Source organism: Echiichthys vipera, assembly GCF_963691815.1.
Source record: "Echiichthys vipera genome assembly, chromosome: X".
Lineage (NCBI taxonomy): Eukaryota > Metazoa > Chordata > Actinopteri > Perciformes > Trachinidae > Echiichthys > Echiichthys vipera.
The window spans coordinates 15,069,201-15,093,677 of NC_139825.1; the positions used below are offsets into that span (position 1 = coordinate 15,069,201).

The 24,477-nt window shown below is 40.3% G+C and overlaps 1 protein-coding gene across 1 annotated transcript; it reads left to right on the forward strand.

Annotated features, from left to right (window-relative positions):
* Positions 1-529: 529 nt before the first annotated feature.
* On the forward strand, positions 530-23,981 carry phc2b (polyhomeotic homolog 2b). Its single transcript, XM_083938790.1, is given in 16 exon segments — positions 530-594; positions 596-633; positions 636-826; positions 1,921-2,079; positions 2,204-2,281; positions 2,502-2,663; positions 3,902-4,036; positions 4,345-4,639; positions 11,859-12,160; positions 13,159-13,423; positions 16,952-17,163; positions 18,364-18,493; positions 20,142-20,247; positions 20,335-20,449; positions 21,487-21,811; positions 21,922-23,981. Coding segments are annotated over 16 exon segments (2,718 nt in total). The 5' UTR covers positions 530-544; the 3' UTR covers positions 22,077-23,981.
* Positions 23,982-24,477: the final 496 nt, after the last annotated feature.

Genomic DNA, 24,477 nt, shown 5'->3' on the forward strand with positions numbered 1-24,477 from the left:
AAAAAACACACACTGCCCTCAGCACAAAACACTTTAGTGGACATACAACTCTACCAGATAGAGTACTCTCAGTGCACTGTGGACGATTTGGTAAATCCAGGGATAACATGCAGATTTTCCCCCCATTGACCAATCCATTGAAGAGTAGCTACAGTTTCAGTGGACCAAGGTTTTCTATGGTTGACTAACAGCCCTAGAGAAGTGGTAATTTTTTCACTATTTTCTGACATCTTATAGCCACAAAAAGTGTAGTCTGCAGATTAATTGATTATAAAAATAAATGTTAGTTGCAGCCTTGTAAATGTTTTATCTCTTGACTTGCTTACACTTACTTCCCTTATGATTTATTTATCAGATCAAATCTTCCTTGACATTTTATGTGTTGCTGTTATCACATTTCCTTGCAGTTGAGCTGCTCATGTACATGTGTAGTTTAGCTTCTGCTACTGAGTCCAGTTGTTTACCCTGTCTCTTTTTCCTCCTCAGGCACAGGAGAGCAATTCAGAAGAGCCGGGGGTCAAAGGTGAGAAGAGCAGAGGGCACCATGGAGAGTGAGCCGGGGGCCCCTGCCTCTACGGCCAATAGCACCGGGACTACCACCTCCACCTCCACCTCCGCTCCCTCCTCTAGCACCACAACTGCCAGCAGTACAAGTACCACCGCTAACACTTCTGCTACTACTTCTACCATATCCACTAGCAGCAGTAGTAGTAGTAATAATAGTAGTAATACTAACAGTAGTACCAGTAGTACTACTACAGCAGGAAGACAGGCAGTGCCTCAGATATCTGTTTACAGTGGGATACCTGACAGACAAACAGTGCAGGTGAGTTTCTTGGCGTTGTGATAAAATTGTTGACATCTTGATATAATGTTTGGGTGTTGTGTGTATGACCTGCAATCGCACTCAGACCACATACAAATGTTCACAAGTTATATACTTTTAACTTTGCTCTACTGCCCTCTGTTGGTGTACAGGTCAGCATATAATTTTCTAATTGGAACAAATTAATGAGACAAGAGGCGTTTGTCTTTCTGGTTAATATGCCAATGAAGGAAACTTAAATGAATTGTCACAGGATCTGTCTAAGTTGAAGGAAGGAATGCTTTCAGTGCTTTAGTGCTCCTGACCTGTTGACCACGAATAAGCCTCTACACAGGCTTACCCCCACTCTGAATAAGGTCCACACACGTTTAGTGCTGATGCTTTGACAGCAGGTTTTTTGTTATATTTAGCCCTCTATTTTTTTGTACTGTGCCTGCTGACAATTAAAAGACAAACACTATTGTCACCAGGCAGCCCTCTGAGCAGAAAGAACTGCTAGAAATTTATGCTCAGTGCCAGTTGTGTTGCAACTCTGCTACCAATTTTACCCTCATTTCAAGAGGTTTTGGTCCAGATGCTTCTGTGAACTACAGGTCAACATCCTCTCTCGTGACTTAGCAATCAGTTAGAAAGCACTTTCAGAGGTGAGGGGTGAGGAGAGTTATTTTCCATGGTTTGGAGGTTTAGCTCTGTTATAATTAGTGGTAATTTAGGCACCAGGTCTGCTATGTTCTGCTTGCTATGATCGAATGACATTTTAGACATTTTGAAACACTCCTAACTAGAGGTGTGCATTTCTCCCTAAGATGATATCTGTTGTATCTAGAATCCCAGTCTATGATCTAATAGAAAAATGATACAGCCATTCAAAGCCCATTTGTTTCAGCTGTGATTTGGATTTGATTGTTTTTTTTAGTATAATAAAATTGATTTGGACAGATTTGGAACAAAGATGTGGTTGTGTATCCATGTAGTCAATTCTCTGACTCTTTGATTTTCAACTTTTCTAACTTTTACACCCTGAGTTTAATATACATTATGCAAACTTGTTTTGTGCATATTGCATTACCCAACCAATCTGTCTTTATATGCAGGTATTCCAGCAAGCATTGCACAGACAGCCTAACACAGCAGCACAGTACCTGCAGCAGATGTATGCTGCTCAGCAGCAGCATCTGATGTTGCAAACCGCAGCCCTCCAGCAGCACAGCCTCAGCACCGCTCAGCTCCAGAGCCTGGCTGCTGTACAGCAGGTCAGCACAGTGACAGTCATCACATTAAATAATCATTCTCACAGAGATAATACTGTTGACTCCCTCCTAGACATTTCAGGAAATGGTAAATTTCTCTCTGTCTCTCTTTATTGCCGTGTGATAGGCCAGTATCACATCTGCCCGGCAAAGCTCTTCACAGAATGGCACTTCATCCCAGCAAACAGGATCAACTCAAGCTACGGTATGTGCAGTTTTAAGTGTTGGGCCTGTCTCCTTATCTTTGTTTTATTAGGTTATCATGGAACTAAGTTGCTACTTTTACTTTAAATAAACATAACATTCAGTTGTAAAAATGTGTGTGCTGTACAAATTCTAGATCTTGTAGGATTGACATGCTTAAAGAACTTAGTAAAGTAAAGGAAGGGTATAACCCAGTTATCCTGTTAATCTTCTCCCTGTAGATCAACCTGACCACCTCCCCGGCGGCAGCTCAGCTGATCAGCCGGGCCCAGAGCATTAGTTCCACCCCCACCAGTATTTCCCAGCAGGCTGTTCTGCTGGGCAGCCCATCTAGCCCCACTCTCACGGCCAGCCAGGCACAGATGTACCTGCGTGCACAGATGGTGAGATTGCAGACACAAGGATCATAGCCACTGGCACATAATCATGAGTATGTGTGCTTTCTCTGCCATAGTAAATGCTGTGCTTTATTCTCTTTTTGCCACCCGAGTTGGCTGTTGTCCGAGCGAAGGTGGCAGTAGTAGGGGGGTAGAAAGTAGGGAAGGGGCCACTGCCCCACCACTTTACGCCCCTGGCCTAATTTGGCTTTGTGGCTGGTGTTATCCCATCGTCAGATGGTTTCTGGTTTTAAAGAGGCTTTTTAAAGTCCAAGTCGGCAACATTTGTTTGATCATATTCACTGAAGCTGACACTATGTTCCTATAGAACAACATAAATCATCCGGTTTTGGTTGGGGGGGGGGGGGGGGGGGGTGCGCCTCTATGTGCACTTAGAACCTGTAGTTTGTTTTGCAAAAATCTACAGCGCCCGTATCATCCTGTCCACTCAGTGCAGGGCTGTAGGAGAGCTGACTCTCAGGCACAGTTCGTGCACATGCCACAGATTCCCCCTCCCCACCTCGCTCATGTTACAATATCACAGGAACACGGCCTGAAGCTAGGCATACACTAAATGACGTTAGCGTTTTTTACTGTATCTATGAGTAAGTTAGCCAGCCTACCTCCATGTAGCATGTACTCCATGCCGTTTATTGATGAGAAAAGACACCGTCGCTTTCGCAGGAAACTGGTGCACGCGCACTGACGAGCACTTGATTGGAGGGAGCAAAGGAGCTCTGTGGTAGTGCGGGAGGGGCGTGAGAGTCGTAAACATTTGAAATTTGATTGAGTCAACTTGATCTGCCATACTTGCTGACTGCAGCTTTAAGATAAAGATTGCAAAGATACATGTCTGCCATGCTGTAGTTTTCATGACAAGAAAAATCTAAATCAGTATTCTATGCAAAATATGTGAATGGGTTCCTTAAGCTTAAACATAATCCTTTTTGTGCTTGAAGGTCATCATTATTATCGTGTGTGTGTGTGTGTGTGTGTGTGTGTGTGTGTGTGTGTGTGTGTGTGTGTGTGTGTGTGTGTGTGTGTGTGTGTGTGTGTGTGTGTGTGTGTGTGTGTGTGTGTGTGTGTGTGTGTGTGTGTGTGTGTGTGTGTGTGTGTGTGTGTGTGTGTGTGTGTGTGTGTGTGTGTGTGTGTGTGTGTGTGTGTGTGTGTGTGTGTGTGTGTGTGTGTGTGTGTGTGTGTGTGTGTGTGTGTGTGTGTGTGTGTGTGTGTGTGTGGCTTAACAGGCCCAGCAGAATAACCTGGTGCAGGTGGCCAGGAGCTTGGGCCGGGCTGTTCCTCTGTCCCCGCAGCTCATCTTCACTCCAACAGCCACAGTTACAGCTGTCCAGTCAGATAGCTCCACGCAGGCCTCCTCACAGGTAGGTGCATTGGCATATATTCTATCAAAATGACAAATAATTGCAGTTATTTAACGTTAAAGTTCTGGACATGATCTTCCTGAGAGTAACATTTGGAGATTTAAAATAAAAAGGATGTGAAAATGGCAATTAATGGTTAAGAACTACTTTTACATACTATCTGTGACATTAACAGGATGATCTTAATATGCCTGCATTGGTTTGCAAAAGCAAAGTCCATCTTCATTCATTTTGGAAACAAAGTTTTGACAAACTAAAAATATCTGCTCCTTTAACCCGCTTTTTGTCATCATTCTGTGTCTCTTAAGAATCAGGTCCAGAATCTGGCCATCCGTGGCCAGCAGGGGGCAGCCATGTCCTCCTCTCAGACTCAGACCCTGCAGGCTCTCAGTCTGAAGCAGAGCCCTGTGCCCATCCAGCCCGCCTCACTGATCAAGAATCCCGGCCAAGTAACGCAGACCCCCACAGGAGGGAAGGCCACCTCCTCTGACAGTTCATCTGAAGCAGGGAAGAAGGTTGACAGTGCAGCAGTCACAGAGGTCCGAGCTATAAACATGAGCCGCAGCGTGACAGCTATCAGCGCTCAGCCCCTGATTGCTCCAGGTAAGTGGAGTCTGCAACCTCACAGCCTGAGAAGCTCACATAATGTTAAAGTCTAAATGTGTGCAGGTATCTTCTCCATAAAACTCATCCTGGCAGTGCTTTCATCAGGGCCAACCAAAGCAGGGCCAATACCCGCACAGAAATAAACAGCATTTAGTGTTTGGTCTGTATAGTGTGGTATGATGTGGTGATTTGCCGCTTTTCTTCATCTTGTGTGTGAGTGTAGTGAATATTTTTCTTTCTTTTTTTACCTTTATTTATTCAGGGGGAGAACACTGAGAGCAATGCTATCTTTTTCAGGAGAGCATTTTCTCTGGCCCTCGTTTTTGAAATATTATAATACATGATGAAGATAGTAATCAATATACCCACTAAACATCACTATGTTAGCATTCTGATAGTGAGTATGTTTCCATGCTGATGTTATCCTATGTTCAGCCTCAGAACAGCTAACATGGCTGCAGACTCTAAGTCTTGTTTCCATCTAAGAGAGCATCCACAATGGTTTCAGAGATAATGGTATGTGTGTTAAATGTAAACGGTTCGCTTCATGTTATTTCTGTACACAGTGACACTCAATATTCCATAGGAAGATTATTTTCATTTTTTGCAGGTAGTTAAATTAAATCAAATTGCCAAATTGTCTGCTTCTTTTTTTTAAACAGATGTCTATTTCAAACCTCGAAATAGATTTGGGGCTTTAGTTAGCTGTCATATACACACATGTTCTCATGTTTACAGTAAGATTAGCTGAGAAATCAGTTTTTACACTCAGAGCCTTGAAAAGCTTTCTCTGGGCAGTGACAGTGTGAAATGTCAGGGCCTGCACCACACACCCATTCACTCACTAAAGGGTGAAACCAGCCGTATTAGAGACAGCGTGTTGGGCTTTGGCTGGAACAGTCAAGCTGCTTTGTGAACCAGAAGCTGTGAAAGGCAAACTGCCATGCAAGAGTCTTTTGTAAACCCCTTATTGTGTAATTGAAAGTCAGCCGCTTCTTTCTTTTTTTAGTGTGAATGATTGTGAATATGCCAGCAGCACAAGCTGATTAAATCAAATCTAGTCCAGTTTGTTTGCAGTATAAGCCAGATGCATTATCACATATTCAAGAGTGTCCTGATAAGTCATCACATAGCACACAGAATAGACTGTTTTGAGCAAGAACCTACAAATATGTGTATGCATTCGCCATGTGCGTGTGTGTGTGTGTGTGTGTGTGTGTGTGTGTGTGTGTGTGTGTGTGTGTGTGTGTGTGTGTGTGTGTGTGTGTGTGTGTGTGTGTGTGTGTGTGTGTGTGTGTGTGTGTGTGTGTGTGTGTGTGTGTGTGTGTGTGTGTGTGTGTGTGTGTGTGTGTGTGTGTGTGTGTGTGTGTGTGTGTGTGTGTGTGTGTGTGTGTGTGTGTGTGAGATTTGGGATTATCTGAGCGTGTCAGTGCACAACTGTGACTTGCTTTGTTGCAGTAATGGATTCACATAAAATGAAAGGGAGGATGGAAGCTAGAAATCTGGCTTCATGCTGTCTGGAAAAATTAACATGGGTTGCCATAGCAGCAGGCCATGAGGGACAGGTGTGCACATGAGATGCTGAGGAGTTAATACACGGTGGATCGGGAGAAGGGAAATCTTTGGTTCAATTTGAGTGTGACTGGGTCAAAATGCTCTTTGATTTCCAACATGAAATCAAGGGAAACTTTTTGTATTGACATGCCATTGTCTCTTGTCTACTTTCACAATTGATGTTTATTGTCTTATTGTGGTGGAGCAAACCTCTAATTTAGCTTCAGGAAACCAGAGATTTTTCTGGTGGTTGGTAAATCCACACTCCATAAAACGATAAAAACCTTTGCATTAATGAGTAGATACAATTAGCCCCTGTGTCTTATTAGTGACTATTTTTTATTGTTCTTAAAATGTAGCAAATTATACATACTTGTTAATTGCTTATTACTGTTAAGAAGAGCATTTAAGTGCATTAGTTCCCAAAGACAAGACAAAACCAAGCGTCAATCTCTGGGGCTGTAAAATGAAACCAAGACTAAAGAGCCAAAAACTGTAGTTCATTGACGGGCCACTTGAGGCTGGCTCCAAAAGCGAGTCAATCCCCATAGACCCACTCAATTTTCCAGCAGAAAAAATAAATAAAATATACAGTATATATATATAATCAGTAAGTATAAATAATTCAGTGAATAGCCGCCTTGAGTGACAGGTGGCTAGCAGAGACTGTAGGCTTCATTCAGCCCGTCTCAGCTCCACCGAGTTTATAGCCTAAACTTGGGAAACAAGTCTGACAGATAACATTCAGCCAATAAGGAGGCCCAATTTTTTTTTTTTTTTTAAGTCTGCAACCGCACCAGTAACCATAATGCTATTTTTGAAATTGTATCATAAATCAAACACATCTTTAACTCTCTCACTCTGGCGTGATATGAGAGAATAACAACAATGGAAGAGTTATGATTAATTTTGTTTCGCTATCTGTGGTCATCAGTTTTCATTTCGCTTTCCAAAAGATGGCAGATCATTTTAGAGCAGTATTTCTGTTACTGGGAGCATACAGACATTAAGAGTCAGTCGCTTAAATAGGAATTGGACTGGAAACAAATGTACGTCTGGCTTGTTGCAGTCAGTGTTTGTCATAGCTTCCTCTTGGCACTAATCAGTGAGAACCTGATTTTAAAAAATCTAGACTTATTTAGACATTACCCGGAGGAGGTGTATGTGAGAACACAAATGTCTGATCCGTTGGATCTGACTTTATGCTGCTTGCTCCCTAGTACAAAGTCTGTGTAACGTCCTATTGAGGCCATATGGGAATAGAGCAGGTCATAGGAGAATTCACAGTGAGCGAGTTGGACCTGTTGATGAAGTTTCTGTTATGCGGCTGGTGCCAAACCGGAAGAAAACAAACATTCAAGGCAGCAAAAATGTCTAACTGGAGAGACGACAAGATTCTTGAACTTGGAACAAATTCAAGCAATGCCAAGAGACTTGTAGTTTATAAATATGATCAAATTACGAACCGGCTATTTGACCGCGGTGTAATTTGTGTCATGTCCTGCCTCCTGCAGGCTCTAACCAGGCATCACTCTTCTCTTAAACCAAACTGGGAGTATTTCCAGTAATTGAGAATGCATTTAACACCGGAAAGTGTGAAAGGAAAACTGCACCTGATTCAGTGGACATTGTCCAGAAGTAATATGAGAAAACTGCTTTAATGACTACTAATAAGTCACCTTCTCTCACTGAAATTAAGCATTTCACTTTATCTCTGTACAGTGTATAGTGTACAACTGCTAAAATGCTGACGTGTGTGACTTGGTTTTCTCCCTGAGAGCCTGTCAATGTGTATTCTCTTGGACATGAAATGGGCCTTGTGTTTTGTCCAGAACAATAGGATCTTTTAATCAACCAGGGGCTGGATTTATTTAACCAATTTTCTCTTATTGTCTACTTGATAAAGTATCTACAAACCAGATTTCGAATAGTATTTAAGTGAGGAAAGATTGCGTAAGGCCCTACTCTTGTTCTGTTGTTTTAGGTCAGAATGTGTTTTATGAATGTAAGACAAAGCGGCAGCCAGTGAGAATGTGGAAACTCAGGGATTTTCCAGAGCCTGGCGCTGTAAACCCATCAGGAACATATACTGTCCTCAACCCCTGGACATTGTGCAACAACAGGCAAATAGAGTAAGAGGACACATTCATAGTGTAGGGGGTGTGTAGGCCACTTCCACATACTGAATATTGTATGATTGCATGTGTGTGTGGGTGTGGGGGGCGGCTGAGTCATTCCAGTCCTTAATCCCAAGAACTTGAGGGGGAATGGCATTTAAATGAATTCCCCTGTCTTCCTGTTCTTCCAAGATTTCACTCTGTTCCTCATAAGGGGCTTGAGAAAACTGTCAGGCTGGTTGTATCCGGTGTGCACTGATTCAGAAATCCCCCTCCTTCGCTCATACTGGGGCTGAGAATTACTTGCTACATTATGATTTGGGAAGATTTGCTACTATTCAATCACAAAATTATTCTCGATGCATTTTGAATCATGTCCACTAGGAGTGGGCAGAGTTTAAGGTCATTATATGTCAACCTAAATAAATTGAAGCTAATGCTGAGCTTTGAGCTGTCAGTATATCATTGCTCTGTCAGTCAGTTGGTTTATATTCATGGTGCCCTAAGGATTAATTCTACTGATTCTGGTTATCCCTTGACCTTGATGATATAGATTTAATTAACAATTACTTTTCTTAATAATCGCTCGGTCGATGGAATGTCAAAAAACTGAAAAGGTGTCCCAATTCACACTTCACAGAGCCCAAATTGATGTTTTCAGATGTTTTGTTTTGTCTGCAGAAAAGTCAGAAACCTAAAGTTATTATATTTACTGTCGAAAAATATGACAAAAAGAAGAAATCCAGCTGTTTGAGAAACTGGAACATTGGAGCATACTTTCACTACTTTTGTTTGAACAATTACGATTATTCAGTTATTGAGAAATAGAGAAAAAATGCCCCTCACCTCGTATCAGACTAAGCTGAGCTGCTGGAGCCTTAGACTATAAAAGTAAATGGGAAAAAGACATTTTTCTCATCCGAGTCTGGGTCTGACTGACGCTGGGTTCTGGATGCTAAAACTATAATTTAGTTGCGGAGCGCTAATGTTAGCTCCATGGGCAGGCAACCTGCCTGGGCTTGCACCTGCTATACCACGAGTTGGCGATCTGCACAAGGGGCTCCGTTGCCCCACTGCCTCCTGTCTGAAGCTGGCTCAAACATGTAGACCTGACTGATTCTTTATGTATTTAGTCATCTTAATGAGTTTGCATGCTTCTCTTTCATCTTGGGCCTGCTCGTCAACCTCAGGTAGAAGCTAATAGAATGTCATCACCAAAGAGTCTCAACCAAGCACTTTTCCCTTGTCTGAGCTTTTTTTTTTTTACTTTCTATGTGGGAAAACCCTGTTATATAGAAGAATAGTTTTTACACACTTTAAATTGTGTCTGGAGTAAGACTTAACAGAGTTTTGCAGAATTTTTAAAAGACAATCATGATGCATCTAAAATCAATTATTTTTGCCACCCTTAAATGTAGCTGATGGATGTAATCATTCCCTGAAGTGTCTGTTTAAATTGTTTTTCAAGCCTGAACCATCTCATAGGCTGACATCTTTGATTATTACGCTGCTGGATGTATCCACCCATCTTGCTCTGAACATTGCAAATGTCAAACGAACGCCTCCCCTGTACTCCATAGAGAACCAAATTGTCTGTTGGTGGGTTCCACTGAGTCTCTCCATGTGAAAATGAAAACACTTCTCAGCATATCTTGTAGCATTAAAGGGACTAATGACATGCAAACTCTGCTGGATAGAAACTATGTCTTCCACAGCAGGGCACAGACTGTGGTTAGTGCCTCACAGGGAAACTTTGAAACCAGATGGAGCCTTTCCCACACAAAACATCATGAAAAGAACAAGGGGAGGAGGAAGAGCAGGAGGGTGGGGGCAAGGGGGATTTGAGATAAAAACATTGATGTACTTGGCAGTTTTCCATGCTTATTAGGGGGTTTATTAACATCACCAAAAACACCTCCACATTCACACGGCTCATATAGCAGAACCTACTGTACAGTACATAGTATAGTGCAGGAGTCATTTCTGGTTTGGGTTTAAGTAACAGGAACGAGTCCATGAGTACTTAGTATTTCCTGGTAGAGTTGTTAAAGCTCAAGGAGGCAGCAGAGGGGCTTGGAGCTACTGACTCAACATTAACTCAATAAAGAGTGTCACAGACAGTTGGCTCTGCATGTTTGTTTCTGAGGCATTTCTAATCTTAGACACTAGCCTCAGGCTACTTCCGCTGAAGGACTTTCCTTTGCAGATGTGCTCCCACAATACAAGATTGATATGCTGTGTCTTGGGCTTCGGGGCAACTTATGAGCTCAGGATGTCTTTTTATCCACAACAACACTGACAGGTGGTGACAGGCCATTTTGAAACAATTTGTGAGGGGGCCTCTCTGTGCACCTTTCAGAAAGCGCTCCTGAGTGGAAAGTAACAAAAAAGCTCTTTTGTGCAGATGTCTGCATTTTTTTGAGATCTTTTGAAACAGAGTGTGGACAGTAATGAGCACACATTAAATGCATAACATTGGATTCAATTTATATAGAAAGTATAATAGAAATGATGTATGATAAAACTTTGTCATACAATTTATGTTCTTTATTTGACAGTAGGCCTTAAACTTCATCTACCTATTATTATTATTATTATTATTATTATTATTATTATTATTGTTATTGTTATTATTATTATCATTATTATTATTACTGTATTCAAAATATTTTTCAAATTGATCAGTTAATTGTTTTTTAATCAGATTTTGTCAAATCAACATTCTAGACGCTAAAGATATACAATTTACAATGACATGAAAAAAAGAAAAGCTGTAAATATTAATCTTTAAGAAGTAGGAACCAGCACATATTTTGCATTGATAAAATGGCGATTAATGGATCACTAGAGTTGTTGCAGATCGATATTTTGGTAATCAACTATTCAAATAATTTACCATATGCTGATGATTATTTTCATCGTCAATTATTCTGTTGATTATTTTCTCAATCAATTGATTAGTTGTTTGGTCTATAAAATGTCAGAAAATGGTGTTTTCCAGAGGCCAAGATTAGATGTTCAAATGTCTGTCCACTACTCAGATATATTTAGTTTACTGTCAGAGGAGTAAAGAAACTAGAAAATATTCAGATATAAAAAGCTGATATCTGAGAATTTTGACTGTTTTTGTTGTTTGTTTTTTTAAGTACTTAAACCGATAAATAAATGATCAAAATAGTTGGTGATTAATTTCATGGCTGACAATCGATTAATCTTTGCAGCTCTCAGCCCAAAAACGGTGATTAGATAATAGTTTTGTTTTTCAAATTGTATATATGTCTTTAACGTTAACTAAAGGTGGTGTTTTTGTCGCAATACAAGCGTTTAGAGCTATTCTTTGTAAATCTTCTTACAAAGTAAAAAATGGAACATTTATAGCCTTCTGTTTCAAGTATTTTCACTATCAAAATACAGTCTATCATAATGGTGTAAGACCTAATCCAAAGGTAAAGCAGTTGGAAGGTAGTCACTGGCTAGTGAAGTTTCTGTGAATGGTGAACACAGTAATTAAAAAGAAAAAATAAATGTTCTCGTTTTCGTTCCAGCATACACACAGATTCAGCCCCACTCCCTGGTTCAGCATCACAAGCAGCAGCAATTTGTTGTCCACCAGAGTCAAGGTTCCCAGAGGACCACAGGCCAGCTGCTGCAAACGGCCTCCATTCAACCGTCACAGCACCCTGTCCCCGTACTGCCCAAACCTGCTCCACACCAGCCCTCTGTGCCCAGCCAGCAGGCAACCATCTTCCACTCCACCATCAGCCCCCACGCCCTCCACTCCTCCCTCAACCATGCCAAAGCTCAGCCCGTCCAGCTCACTGCCATCAACCTACAAATACAGCCAACGGTGAGTACAGGTACACAACAAACAAAAGAGCCCCAGCTTCACTTTGTGCTTGGAAAATGTTGGCATGCTATCATGCTAATCTAACATGGTGTAAATATAAACCTGCTAAACATCAGGATATTAGAATTATCTCTCTGAGCATGTTGCAGCTAGTGAAGCTGTAGGCTCATAGTATTGTTAGAAATGTATTTTATTTGGAAAAGCTTGGGAAAATGTATACATCTGTGGACAAAATGAAATAAACTGGTAACATTTCTCATACATCTAGAACAGTCTTTCCCAAAGTCAGGGTAGGGACCCAAAATGCCCAATTTTTTTTTTTTTTTTTGGGGGGGGGGGTCACCAATCAGCAGAGTAAAATGTATAATAATGCTATGGTATGTGAATTAAGAAGAACCTTGACCTGAAAAATGTGATCAGGCCGTCTGACTGTGGTAATGTTGATGACTTTGATTCCCTCAGCTCGATCACTTGAATTCATGACATATTTTTGTAAATGTGGGTCCCAAGGAGACACAAGATTTCTGTTTTGGCTCGAGCTGAAAAGCACTGGGAACCCCTGATCTAGGATATGATATGTATCATTGCAGGGCACCTTGCTCCCATCACCATATTACCTGTGTGTGTCCAGAATTTAATATTTTATGTGATACATTTTTTTTGTCCTCCATTTGTTTCTAATGGGACACACCATTCTGTCCTCCTTAACATCCTGACGTGTTGTCCCATTCTTTATAGATATATATTTTTAAAGTAGTAACCAGCAAAACAAAAGCTGCTGTTCCAACAACCCCCATAAAATCCATTTCTACTCCAAGACATACATGGTTTTGGATTCCTGGTGTAATATTTTCCCACTGGTGTGCTATTTTCCAAGCTCAATGGTTTTCAGTGTTTGAGTCACTGACATCAAATGTACTTACAGTCCCTGGTAGGTCTGTTCATTACTGTCTCAGATGTGCTCAGATATTTCACCCTCTTCTTGATACACATCGTAGGCCTCTCGACTGGTTCAGGACGGTAAAGAAAAGCCAACCTCACTGGTGGTCAGAGAGACGTGTCCGAACCCAGCCACACAGCAACAGCCGCAACAACAACAACAACAACAACAACAACAACAACAACAACAACAGCATCAACACCATCAACAACAACAACAACAACTACAGCAGCAGCAGCAACCTGTGCCCTCGCCAGCACAACCCACCAAGCCTGTAGAGCAGCTCAAGGTCGACCCAGCCACCCCAGCTGTTCAGCCACAAGGTAATGACTCAACATGATTTCATAAACTGCTAAATTACGCTCTGTAGAGTAATTTAACGTTTTGGTAAATTAACTCTGCAACCAATTAGCCACTAGGATGAGAAGTAGCAGTTAAACAAACTTTTCCTCACACCTTTCTCCTCAACACACAAAATGGACTATTATTTCTGCTCCGTTCCTACTGGAATCTGTCAGTGGTGGAAAAGACAATCAGTGCTGATGTTCAGTACTTGTAATTCAGAACATAGTTTCTGTATCATCTGTCTCTTATGCTTTGTTTGTTGCTCTCTCTGTGATTTCCCTTAGCTGCCGCCAAAAAGTCCACCTGATACCCACAATTTACTTGCTGTGTTGTGCAAAAAACATTTATGCACAACACAACACAACACTTTCTGAGGCAGTTACAGCGTCACATCCAGGCCTGGCATATGTACTACAGCGTTTTTAGCTGGTTTCACTGGTTTCGTGTGGATGCAGATATTTCTTGAGCCGAGGCTGTGTGGATGGAAAACTTTTTAAGAACCATGGAGGGAAAAAAAGGTGGTTTACGATCGTGTAGACGTACCCTTAATATGTAGCGTAAAAAACACCCAATATGGCAACATCCATCCTGCCAGTGTCACACCGCTGCATACGTCATCACAACAAAAACAGCATGAAAGCGACAACAATGTGTAGGGGACAAAGCAGCAAAAAGGGGTCATATTCTCGTTAAATTAAAAAATCTGCATTTCAGTGACATCCACAGCAAACATGAAACGCCACATTGAACTGAAGCACCCGACATTTCAAGGTATGTGCAAGCAAATAAAAAATCAAAGACAGTCAGGACAGATCCTCGACACAAATCCTATTAACTGTGTACATCTCCCAGCGACAGCTGGACAACCTGGTGGTGCGGTATATTGTCGGAGACCTGCAGCCTTTGAGTCAAGTGGAAAGCCGAGCTTTCATTAAATTATTTTGAACCTCAACCTTAATTTCCTACCTTAGCCTGGTTCCATTGTTTTACCATTCATGTAACTTGTTTGTTGAACCAGGATTCCAGTATTCCTTTTTAGTGTGCACTGAAATGGAAAATTATTAAAATTGACAAACATTTGCACCTTAAGGATTACTGTCCTGTTTTTCTTTATAATTCTAACATTATAATAATAATGTAGGTGTGAAAGCTGCAGCTGCTACTAGTGTGGACTGAATGCATAGTGTTAAAGCAACTATGTGGAAATGCTGTCCCCTCAATGCTAATGTAAACACTGGTTGGATAAGGATTCAAAATTGGATATGTGGATGAAATCAGACATAGTTTTAATACTGTTAAAATAATTGCTGTCTGTGATTCTATGTAGACTGTGGCAATAATTTTTTTAAATAATAGCTTGTAGCAACGTATTTAAAAAAAAAAACTATGAACTAATTCATTTTTGGAACTGTGAACTAAATTCAGTTTTTTGAATTTTGAACTACGAACTGAATTAGTTCATTTTAAAATTTGTGAACTGAACTTTGAACTAGTTGTAGATAATGAACTTTCCCAACACTGGCTGTAGATATCCTTTACTAAGCCGCTACCCTAAAACAAACCCTGCTTTAACTTCTATTTCACTCTAAATGGGACCATAACTTACAAAATGAACATCATGCTGTATTGAAGAAGACAATTAAAACAATAAACTCGTTAGGTAAATGTTTACTGAGACAATAGGTATAGTGAGAAGTAGAGGCTCATTTTTTCAATTGACTTGTATACAACCAGACTTCTATTTGCAACCAGTGGAGTCGCTCCCTGCTGGACATTAGAAAGAATGCAGGTTTAAGACACTTCTGCATTGGCTTCACTTTACAGACCCTGAAGCCACAACTGTCTTTATTATACAGTCTGTGTTGTATACAGGTACATTCAGACAGACATTATAAGAAAAATAATGTGTTTTTTGTTCTAGGTAAAACCCAAAATATAAGTATGACGCTGGGAATGAGAACAATATGTGCCCTTTAAATTTAAACATGAACAAACATGCACTCTTGTCTCGTTCATGTGTCGCTTTACTGGCTTGTAGTTTAATCCGTTTCAGTTGCTGGGACTGAAATAAAACATTTTCATGTAGTGGAGGTTCAGTTTTTTTATCATGTTGTCATGCACCAGTAGCAGTCTGGAGAGGATCAGAGATGCTCACGTTAAGCTGCCGTGGGAGGAAACAGGGAGGCGGACCCTGTGAAAAGCTTTTTCTTTTTCGGGTCTGAAGCGGCGCTGCAGCTTTAACACGAGCAGTCACGAACAGCAGCGGCGGCACGTCGATGTGTGTGTATTTGTGTGTGTTTTGGATCATTACAAAACCAAACACCAGCAAACGCGCACATGTTTTCTCTCTGAACACAGCGGAAGTTGGTAAGAAAGCTAATTCAACACTGGCGGAACCAAAACTGGAGGAAGCATGGCGGCTTCATGTTTACTTTCGCTTTGTGGGTTTTAGTGGAAAGGCGGCGGCGGCGTTGTCGTCGTCGTTGTTGTTGTGATGGAGGGACTGATATGCATGATGGGTTCACTGTCGTCTATTGATCGACTGTGTATCAGTAGGTCACTGCTAATGTTCAGACGTTATTGGACTAGAAAATTAATTTAAATCCGCAGCAGGCAGGTGGATATGACTGCACACTGTTTTGCATGTAGATGGCTGTAATGTAATAATTGTGTCAGTTTTTAATGTTTTTAATAATATAATTAAATAAAAACAAACCACTACTTAGCTCAGTAAAAATAACAAAATAAATGATTTAATCAAAGTTTTAGCAATGCATGTTTCCTTCCTCAGAAGTTTAAATATTGTACCAGTTTGATAATGTAAATACACCAAAAACAGTAAGTTGAGTTTCTTTACTGTAATTTTTCTTCAATTTATGATTAATGTAAATGCCAATTAATCTGCAGATCGGTTTCTAGATTAATTGTTTGATGATAAAATGTCAGAAATTACAGAAAAAGGTCCTCACTGATTCCTAAAGCGCATGGTAGTGTATTTTTTAAATGTTTTGTTTTGTCCAACTAATAGTCCAAAACCTACAAATATCCAGTTTACAATCACATATTGCAAGGACAAGCAGCACATATTCACATTTGAGAAGATGGAATCAGAAACTGTTTGGTATTTTTTATTTAAAGATTGAATCTGACAATAAATCTAAACAGGCTGCTGATTATTTTCTCTATTAATTACCTACAAAATGTCACAAAACAGTGAAAATGGCCAGGGTAATTATCGACAGGCCAATGTGACATCTTAAGAATGCGTATGTTTGTGCGATCAGCCGTCCATTATCCGAAACTATTCACTTTACGATGAAACATCGTAAGGAAAAGCATCCAAACATTCACATCTGAGAAGATGTAATGAGAAGCTGGCATCTTAGCTTGAAAAATGATAATCGATTAATGTGCCACTTTTTCAGCTCTAAATTCAAACCACCGGTTCTCACACAAACTACATACTCTCACACTTGACTCGATGGTGTTAATTTCTTGATCTGCAGGAGGGGGCTCAACCAAGAGACCGACTGCTGCACCTGGGACCCCACCTCCAGCCATGACCTCAGGAAATGAGAGTGAGGCACCCACTGTGACGGGCAGCACGCCGCAGAACGGAGAGAACAAACCGCCCCAGGCCATCGTCAAGCCCCAGGTCCTCACACATGTCATTGAAGGCTTTGTCATCCAGGAGGGAGCTGAGCCATTCCCCGTGTGTGTAAGTGGCTCAATTTTAGCGTTACTAGCAGCAACGCCCGATAAACAACACAGAGCCAACACACACACTCTCTGGTGTACTCGCCTGCAGGGAGCTGTCAGCAGGCAAACACCAAACCCTCTGTTACAACTACTACAACTGACAGTTCGCAGTTTCTTTGTGAATCAGTCATTAATTTTAGTGAGAGTGTCCCTGACAGAGTACAAATGGATGAAGTTGTATGTAATGAGCTGCGGCCTCTCCATTATCTCAAGGCATAAAAAAGCCCCTTATTTAATCTGTGTCACAACCTTAAAACTGGTGTTATAAATTATATTGTTTATCCGGTGTATCTTTGTACATGTTGACATGTGTATCATCACATTTTTATTAAAATGAATAAATAAAAAGCGCTAAATATTAGAGTAAACAGCCTCTTGTTATGGTGCAACATAATCACAGGCTTGTTGTTATTTCTAGGCTTGGGGCTCGCTGCCTCCTACTGGACATTAGGTGTAAATACTTAGTATATTTACATGCTTATAGACCTGATGTTATACAGGGTGAATAGTGCAGTTCTACATTGCAAATACATTGATATTGTACTTTCAACTAAGGCTTATGATGTATTTTTGTTGTTGATTCTTCAGTGTTTATTATATCTATTTAATGGATTGGTGTTTTTTTTCTATGAATTACATATTCAGAGGGCCTTGGAATGACTTGTTTTGTGTGACCAACAGTCACATAACCCTTAAGAGAATCAATTTTAGATGATGTTAAACAGCGAGAAGTAGCATGTCTTCACATTTGAGATTCTGGAACCATTTATTATTTTCCCGTTGGTGTTTGATATAATGGCTTTGTTATGACAATTGATGTAGATCAATTTCCTGCTGATTGACTAATCGTTTCAGCACTATTGAATGCACATTTCTGACTTTGACACCAATGTTTCCGGTTGTAGTTTAATTATTTTTGTCTGTCTGTATTCACCTAATCTCATCAAAAAAGGAGATAAATAGGACACTGTTTGACTAGTCGACAGGATACACACATGGAGAGTAGTCTTTGCACTTAATCTTACGGTTGTGTCAGAATGATGGTATTGCTGTATTGTATTGTCGGTGACAATATACATGGCTATGTTTCTTATTCCTGCAGCAGGCTGTCACAGTTTTAATTTATGCAGTTTTGTAAATATTATCTTCCTATCACCAGGTGGAGCGTCTGCCCATTCTTATCGACAGCCCAAAGAAGCTGGATCATCAACTCTCCTCAGATCCTGACAAAACTCCCATCAGCAACGCAGCAAACAGCGACTCCGAGCCTGAGGACATGAACCCACCAGGTGAGACAAAAAGTATTAAATCTTATTGTACGATAAAGTACCACAGGTTGTGTTTATCGGTTTGTGTAGCACTGAGATTTGGAGATTTATGAAACTGTGACATTACAAAACATCAAACTCATAGCGACCGATACAATCACATTCTTGCCACTAGGACCGGAGCGTTATTGGATTTTTGAATCATATACCGATTTTAGCGGGAAAATTTAACTAATTACTGATATGGCGGCCGATAGATTGAACTTTTGAGCTGGAATGAAAACAGACCTTTTCTATGTGGATTGTGCAAATATGACCGCAAAGGTGCTCAAAAGGCTGCTTTACTAAAAAAAAAAACTTTATTAATAAATATTTAACATTATTATACATTATATATTCAATGTCTTACATTGTGAACCAAATAAACTAAATAAAGATCAGTACTGTCTACTGTCTATAACACCATTTTGCCCCATGCATTGTGTTCTGCATTATATGTTCTGTAAAAATGATGATATGATAATAACGATAATATCTTCAGGCTCTGCTTGACACACAGAGTTACTGCAGTGTTGTGAACAAATACAGACCTGACAAACTGCGCTGAGCTGGGGTGATAAACAATAAGCTGGTGCTGCACTCACTCTCCTTGTGTGTCGACACAGAAAATGCTGTTCTCAGCATAATTACATGCTTCTCCATCTCTTTACCAAACCACTTAACCTGTACATGTCTTTTCCCCCAGACCAAAATAAATCTGGTAAATAATGTAGCTCTTCCAGTTCTGTTTTTTAACTTTAGATGCTGGTTTCATGGAATATTCTCCTTTTGTCAAGCAACAAAACTGCAACAGTAAATATTAACATATTCAGTATCAGAGTAATGGTTATTTCAGCCTTCACATTATACTAATTCTCAAGAGTTGAGCTGCCTTTGTGTATTTTCTTCTCTTTTGCAGTAGTCAGGGAAAAGGTATAATGCTGCAAGAAAGGACTCACACACAAAGAACAAAAGATTCAGACTGTGTTCTGGATTTTAATTGGTTGCATTCAATCTATTACAGGGTGGCACAGATAGTGAAAACTTTCATCAGCGCATGATGAGTCACCCTATTGTGTGTTACTCTACAGGTGCACCTAGTCAATCATCTAAGCTTAACTTAACTCACATGAAGCCAATCAGCAGCAGGCTAAGTTATTACAAGAACACCAGAACAGGTTCACTGGTTCAGAGACTATCATGTAGTCACAGAAAAAGAGGGATAACAAAAATACATTTGCAATCCTCACATTTAAATGTAATACAAAACGGAACAGAAAGATGTATTTCATGCGGATCAGTGGCATTTAGCAGATACCCGATGTTCTGAAGGATGGAGTTTCTGGGTAAAACTAAGTAGGATAATCCAGCAAAAAAGTTGGACCTGACTCGTTCAACTGGTGCTGCATCACAACATGATGTCACAATCACATAAATGCAAGTGTACATTCCTGGTAATTACTTTGTGCCTTGAATGTTAAATGTTTAAATTTAACTCTTACTCAAACTGGACTTCTCACTAGTACCTGAAACAACACACCCTACCAGCACAGCTCCATTTGTACTTTTCAAAGAAAATGTCTAATATCAGAAGAAAAACTTAATGTATCCCTTATTTCTCTTCCTGTAGAAAAAGAGCAAGAACCCAAGCTGACATGTGAATACTGTGGCTGGGTCGACTTTGCCTACACATTCAAAGGCTCTAAAAGATTCTGCTCTGTGGTTTGTGCAAAGAGGCAAGTCACCTTTTGCTTTAATATTTCTTTTTATTTAAACAATTATATAAAAATGAAAAGCTCTAATGGTGGACCTTTTGTGGACAGGTACAATGTGGGATGTACGAAGCGGATAGGCCTTTTCCGTCCAGAGAGGACTAAACCAACGAATCGCTGGCGTAGAAAATCTCAGGGCCGCTCCAGTATAGAGGCGAAGAAGCAGGTACACACACACACACACACACACACACACACACACATACACACACACACTTACACTTACACTTCTCCACTGTTGAAAAACTTCCTCCTCAACACTTTACCTCCCATCAGATACTGCTTCCACTGCACATTTTATGCCCTGCACTTCTCACACCTCATGCTTTTTAATGAACTACAGCATCATTTGTGTCAGTGCCCAATAATCTTTCCTCTGTCTTTAAAGGGTCATTAAGTACTTTATGATCTTTGTCAGCGTGTATTGGTGACCAGTCAGAGCGGAGAAGCATTAGTAGAGATTTATTCTGCCTACTTGACAAATTATGTAGACATCAAAAACAAGCCGTTTTTTCCTATCGGAGGTTTGTTTTTGCTGTTGGCTGACGCAGAATATAAACGTCATCAACACATCCATTCAACATCTGACAATACACTGGAGAATGAGCGACCGTATTTACAAATAAGCCTACCTGGAGACCAAACTTTGTGCTATGGAGCTGCATTCTCACCCAGTGTCCCACCAAGTAATGTCTATTCTGCAAGTGGCTCTTGACTTGGTACCTATAGATGTTGTGTGACCTGACTTCCCCTCCCTTGAAATGCTGATAACACAGTAAAGTTGAATTTAAATAATGGAGACACGTAGTTTAAATGACACCGATGCTGAAAAAATATAAACAGTTTGGCTTGAAGACAAGAATCTTTTTAAGGTTTTCTGGCCAAAACTGTATTGAGTTATGTAATGCCTCAGGGGTTGGGTCTTTAGCCTCCAGTAGGGGCTGCAGAAAGTGCATTTTATAAACCTGAGACTTCAGCACCTAACGCAGTAATTTTCTTAGCATTGGTATTGAGCCAACAACTCCATCAAATCCCGGCAGGTGTTTTATACTCATTTGGAGCTATTGTAAAGTATAAACTATACTTATTACCTCTTTAATCTTTGCTGTGTCAAACACAATGTCCCAGCGGTGTTTTACTGATGAGCCATTCATTTCCTAAATGCCAAGTCTTGATGTCATGCTTTGCTATTATACTTTTCAGAAGCTGTCCCCCTCACTGCAGCAGACTCAGGGCGGTTCTGTATCCTCACCGCATCCCTCACAGCCCAGTCAGGAGGAGTCCAGCCCGTGTTCAGACATGTCCAGCTACGAGGAGCCACCGTCTCCCATGTCGGCAGCCAGCTCAGGACCTCTGGCCCCTGCTCCGGTCCCAGCACAGGTCCCCGTTCACCGGCATCCGAGCAGAGCCTCAGACCAGGAGGGCTGTGCGGTTAGAGACGTGCCTTCACTCTGTGAGCGCTTCTTACCCAACGACCCCACCAAGTGGAATGTGGAAGAAGTTTATGAGTTCATCCGCTCACTGCCAGGTCAGAAAAGTAAACACAGGAAACACTCCCAAAGCATTACAGAGTCTTTTGCTCATGAATCCCGATTTGAATGTGACTAACTTGTGCTTCTTTGTCTGCTGTACATGCAGGTTGTCAAGAGATAGCAGATGAGTTTCGCTCTCAGGAGATTGATGGACAGGCGTTGCTCCTGTTAAAGGAGGACCACCTCATGAGCACCATGAACATTAAACTTGGACCTGCACTCAAGATCTTTGCGCGCATCAACATGCTCAAAGACTCTTAGCAGGAAAGCTTGTTTGTGTGTGCACTGATGTTAGTGTGTCTATTTTTGTTTGTGTTTTATGTTTGAGAGCAAAGCAGTGTAAACTTTGGCAAAGATGTCGTTGTGACGACAACACAGACTGGCTGCACTATGACCTCACCTTCTCCCCACTACTGGACTGGTTCCTTTTGAATCTCACTTTAGCTGGCTCTCGTTTTCACCTGCATCTTCTCAATGACCGTGTAAACTTTGTCATTGGCGGAGCTGATGGTGGTTATATTAGAGCTGCAGCTCGAGCACTGGAAGTCTCTGTTTACATGCACTCACAAGAGTTTAAATCAGTAGCCACAGTGAGAACTGTGCCATATTCCAAAATGGAAATTCTCACATTGAAATTGCGATTTACACAAGGTATGTTAACGCCAGGTGTTAATTCATGCAGAACAGGTTGTATTTAGACTGCTGAAAGCCTCTAGACCTGATTTGGTTGTGGTCTTGTCTTGCATTGTTTAGTTACTCGCCAGATGCCATCCATACTGTCTTTTTACCAATGCCAGTTATGCTTTTATTAGGGTGTCATGGTGGGGGTTTATGATGGCTCCTCGGAAAAACACCCAACAAGTTGAAAAATCAACTAGTTAAGCAGCTCATAAGGATTCAACAAATCTCTATTTACTTTGCAAAGCGAAAAGAAGTAGAGCCTATACAGCAGCATTGTTTCCCTTGACCTGAGACATTCCTTGTTCCTATTTTGCATATTAAGATCATAGTGAGGGCAGAGCTTTGTTAACAAGAACGCTTATTAATACCAGGCATAGATGCAAAGGTCTTCATGAAATGTTATTATCCAGATAACACATCTAGATTCAGATTCCATGATAATAGCATGCACGTCGAAATGGGATTCAGGCATAGAAAAAAAACTCTTGAAGTTTTAAAGGAAAAATGGTGAAGAAAATATGGAAGGTTGAAAGAACAAGTCTTGCCAAAGTGCACAACCTGCTCAGTTGTCCCCGGGTTGGGTCATATTGCAACACAGTCAAAACTCAGTTAAGGCAATGAGACAAATGTGAGTGTAGTCTGAATTAATAATTACTATTATTATATTAGAGGTGTTTTTTTGTACAGTTTTGTCAGTGTTTGAATGAAGGAGAGCCATTTCTCTTTGTATGTGTGGCTGGGAACAGAAAATTGCATTCATTAATTTTCTCATTTTTATTCAGTAGATGCTCCTTTGCCTTTTCTCACACAAAGACTCACAGCTCTTGAATACAAAGCTTGAATGCAGAGAAACCATTTACGCAGTTTCTCTTGTGACATTGATCTCCCTTTCATGAGGAACCCAGTTTTTCTCCTGTAGATTTAAACTGCTTATAAATGATTTTTTTTGTCCCTTTTTCAAAATGATTTACCAAAATAGGATATTGATTTCTTGGCTCAGTTTCATAGGAGAACACTAATTTATCTGAGAAACAATGCAGGTCTGCTGCTCTCTTCACACAGCCCGACTTTTGGCACTAATGCTCCTTTTTGGTTTGCTATAATGTTATGAGACATTCCACCTAAAGTTGGAAGGAGAGTGGTATTTGTGCAGCAATGCACGTTTATATGTACATAGCAGCTAGATTGAGAAGAAAGACTGAAACTAAGTGTGAAACTGTCATCTTTTAAGTTATCGTTATTTTTAAACAGAGGTTTAATGGTGTTCAGTATTTTTGAGATATGCAAATGTATAAAAGTTCATGGCCCAGGAGTTGTTTTCTAATGTCTTTTTTTTTTTTTTTTAATGAAATATGTTCAAATCTATTTGTGTTTTGTGGCTGTGGTGGAAGGTCGACCTTTTTAGATAACGCTTTGTCCAATGCTTGTATTTATCAAAACGGTTTGTTACACAACATTTTGCAATTATAAATAATTTGCAATACAGTTATGTCTTGGACCATTTTGTTTGTGTGTCTGTTTGAAAGACAAAGAAAGCCAATCCTAATCTAAAGTTTCTCTGTGCCTTCTAGAGAATCAGAAATACTTAAATAATCCCAGAGGGAAATTGTTTATTGTTTATTTCTTGTTTAGGCACTAAAAGCTCCTGGTTTGTAAGAAAATATTCAAAAACTCAAACATAATCTCTTTAAAATAATATGAAAAAAGAGCAAAATGGCTCATTTGTTTATAAAAAAAACCCATGGATTTAAATTTTTGTGTCTGAGAAATTGATGTTTTCTTTATTGAATATTGGTCAACTATTCTACATGTAGATGCAGGGAATTTCCAAATCAATAATCACCAAATAAGATCGTCTTTATAAATCCCATGTAGGAAAAAATATTACAGAAGCAAAACAAAGTAGAAATCAATCAGTTGAAGATGAATGAAACAAAAAGAAAATGAATACATACAGTAATTACAATTAATTCACCAATTT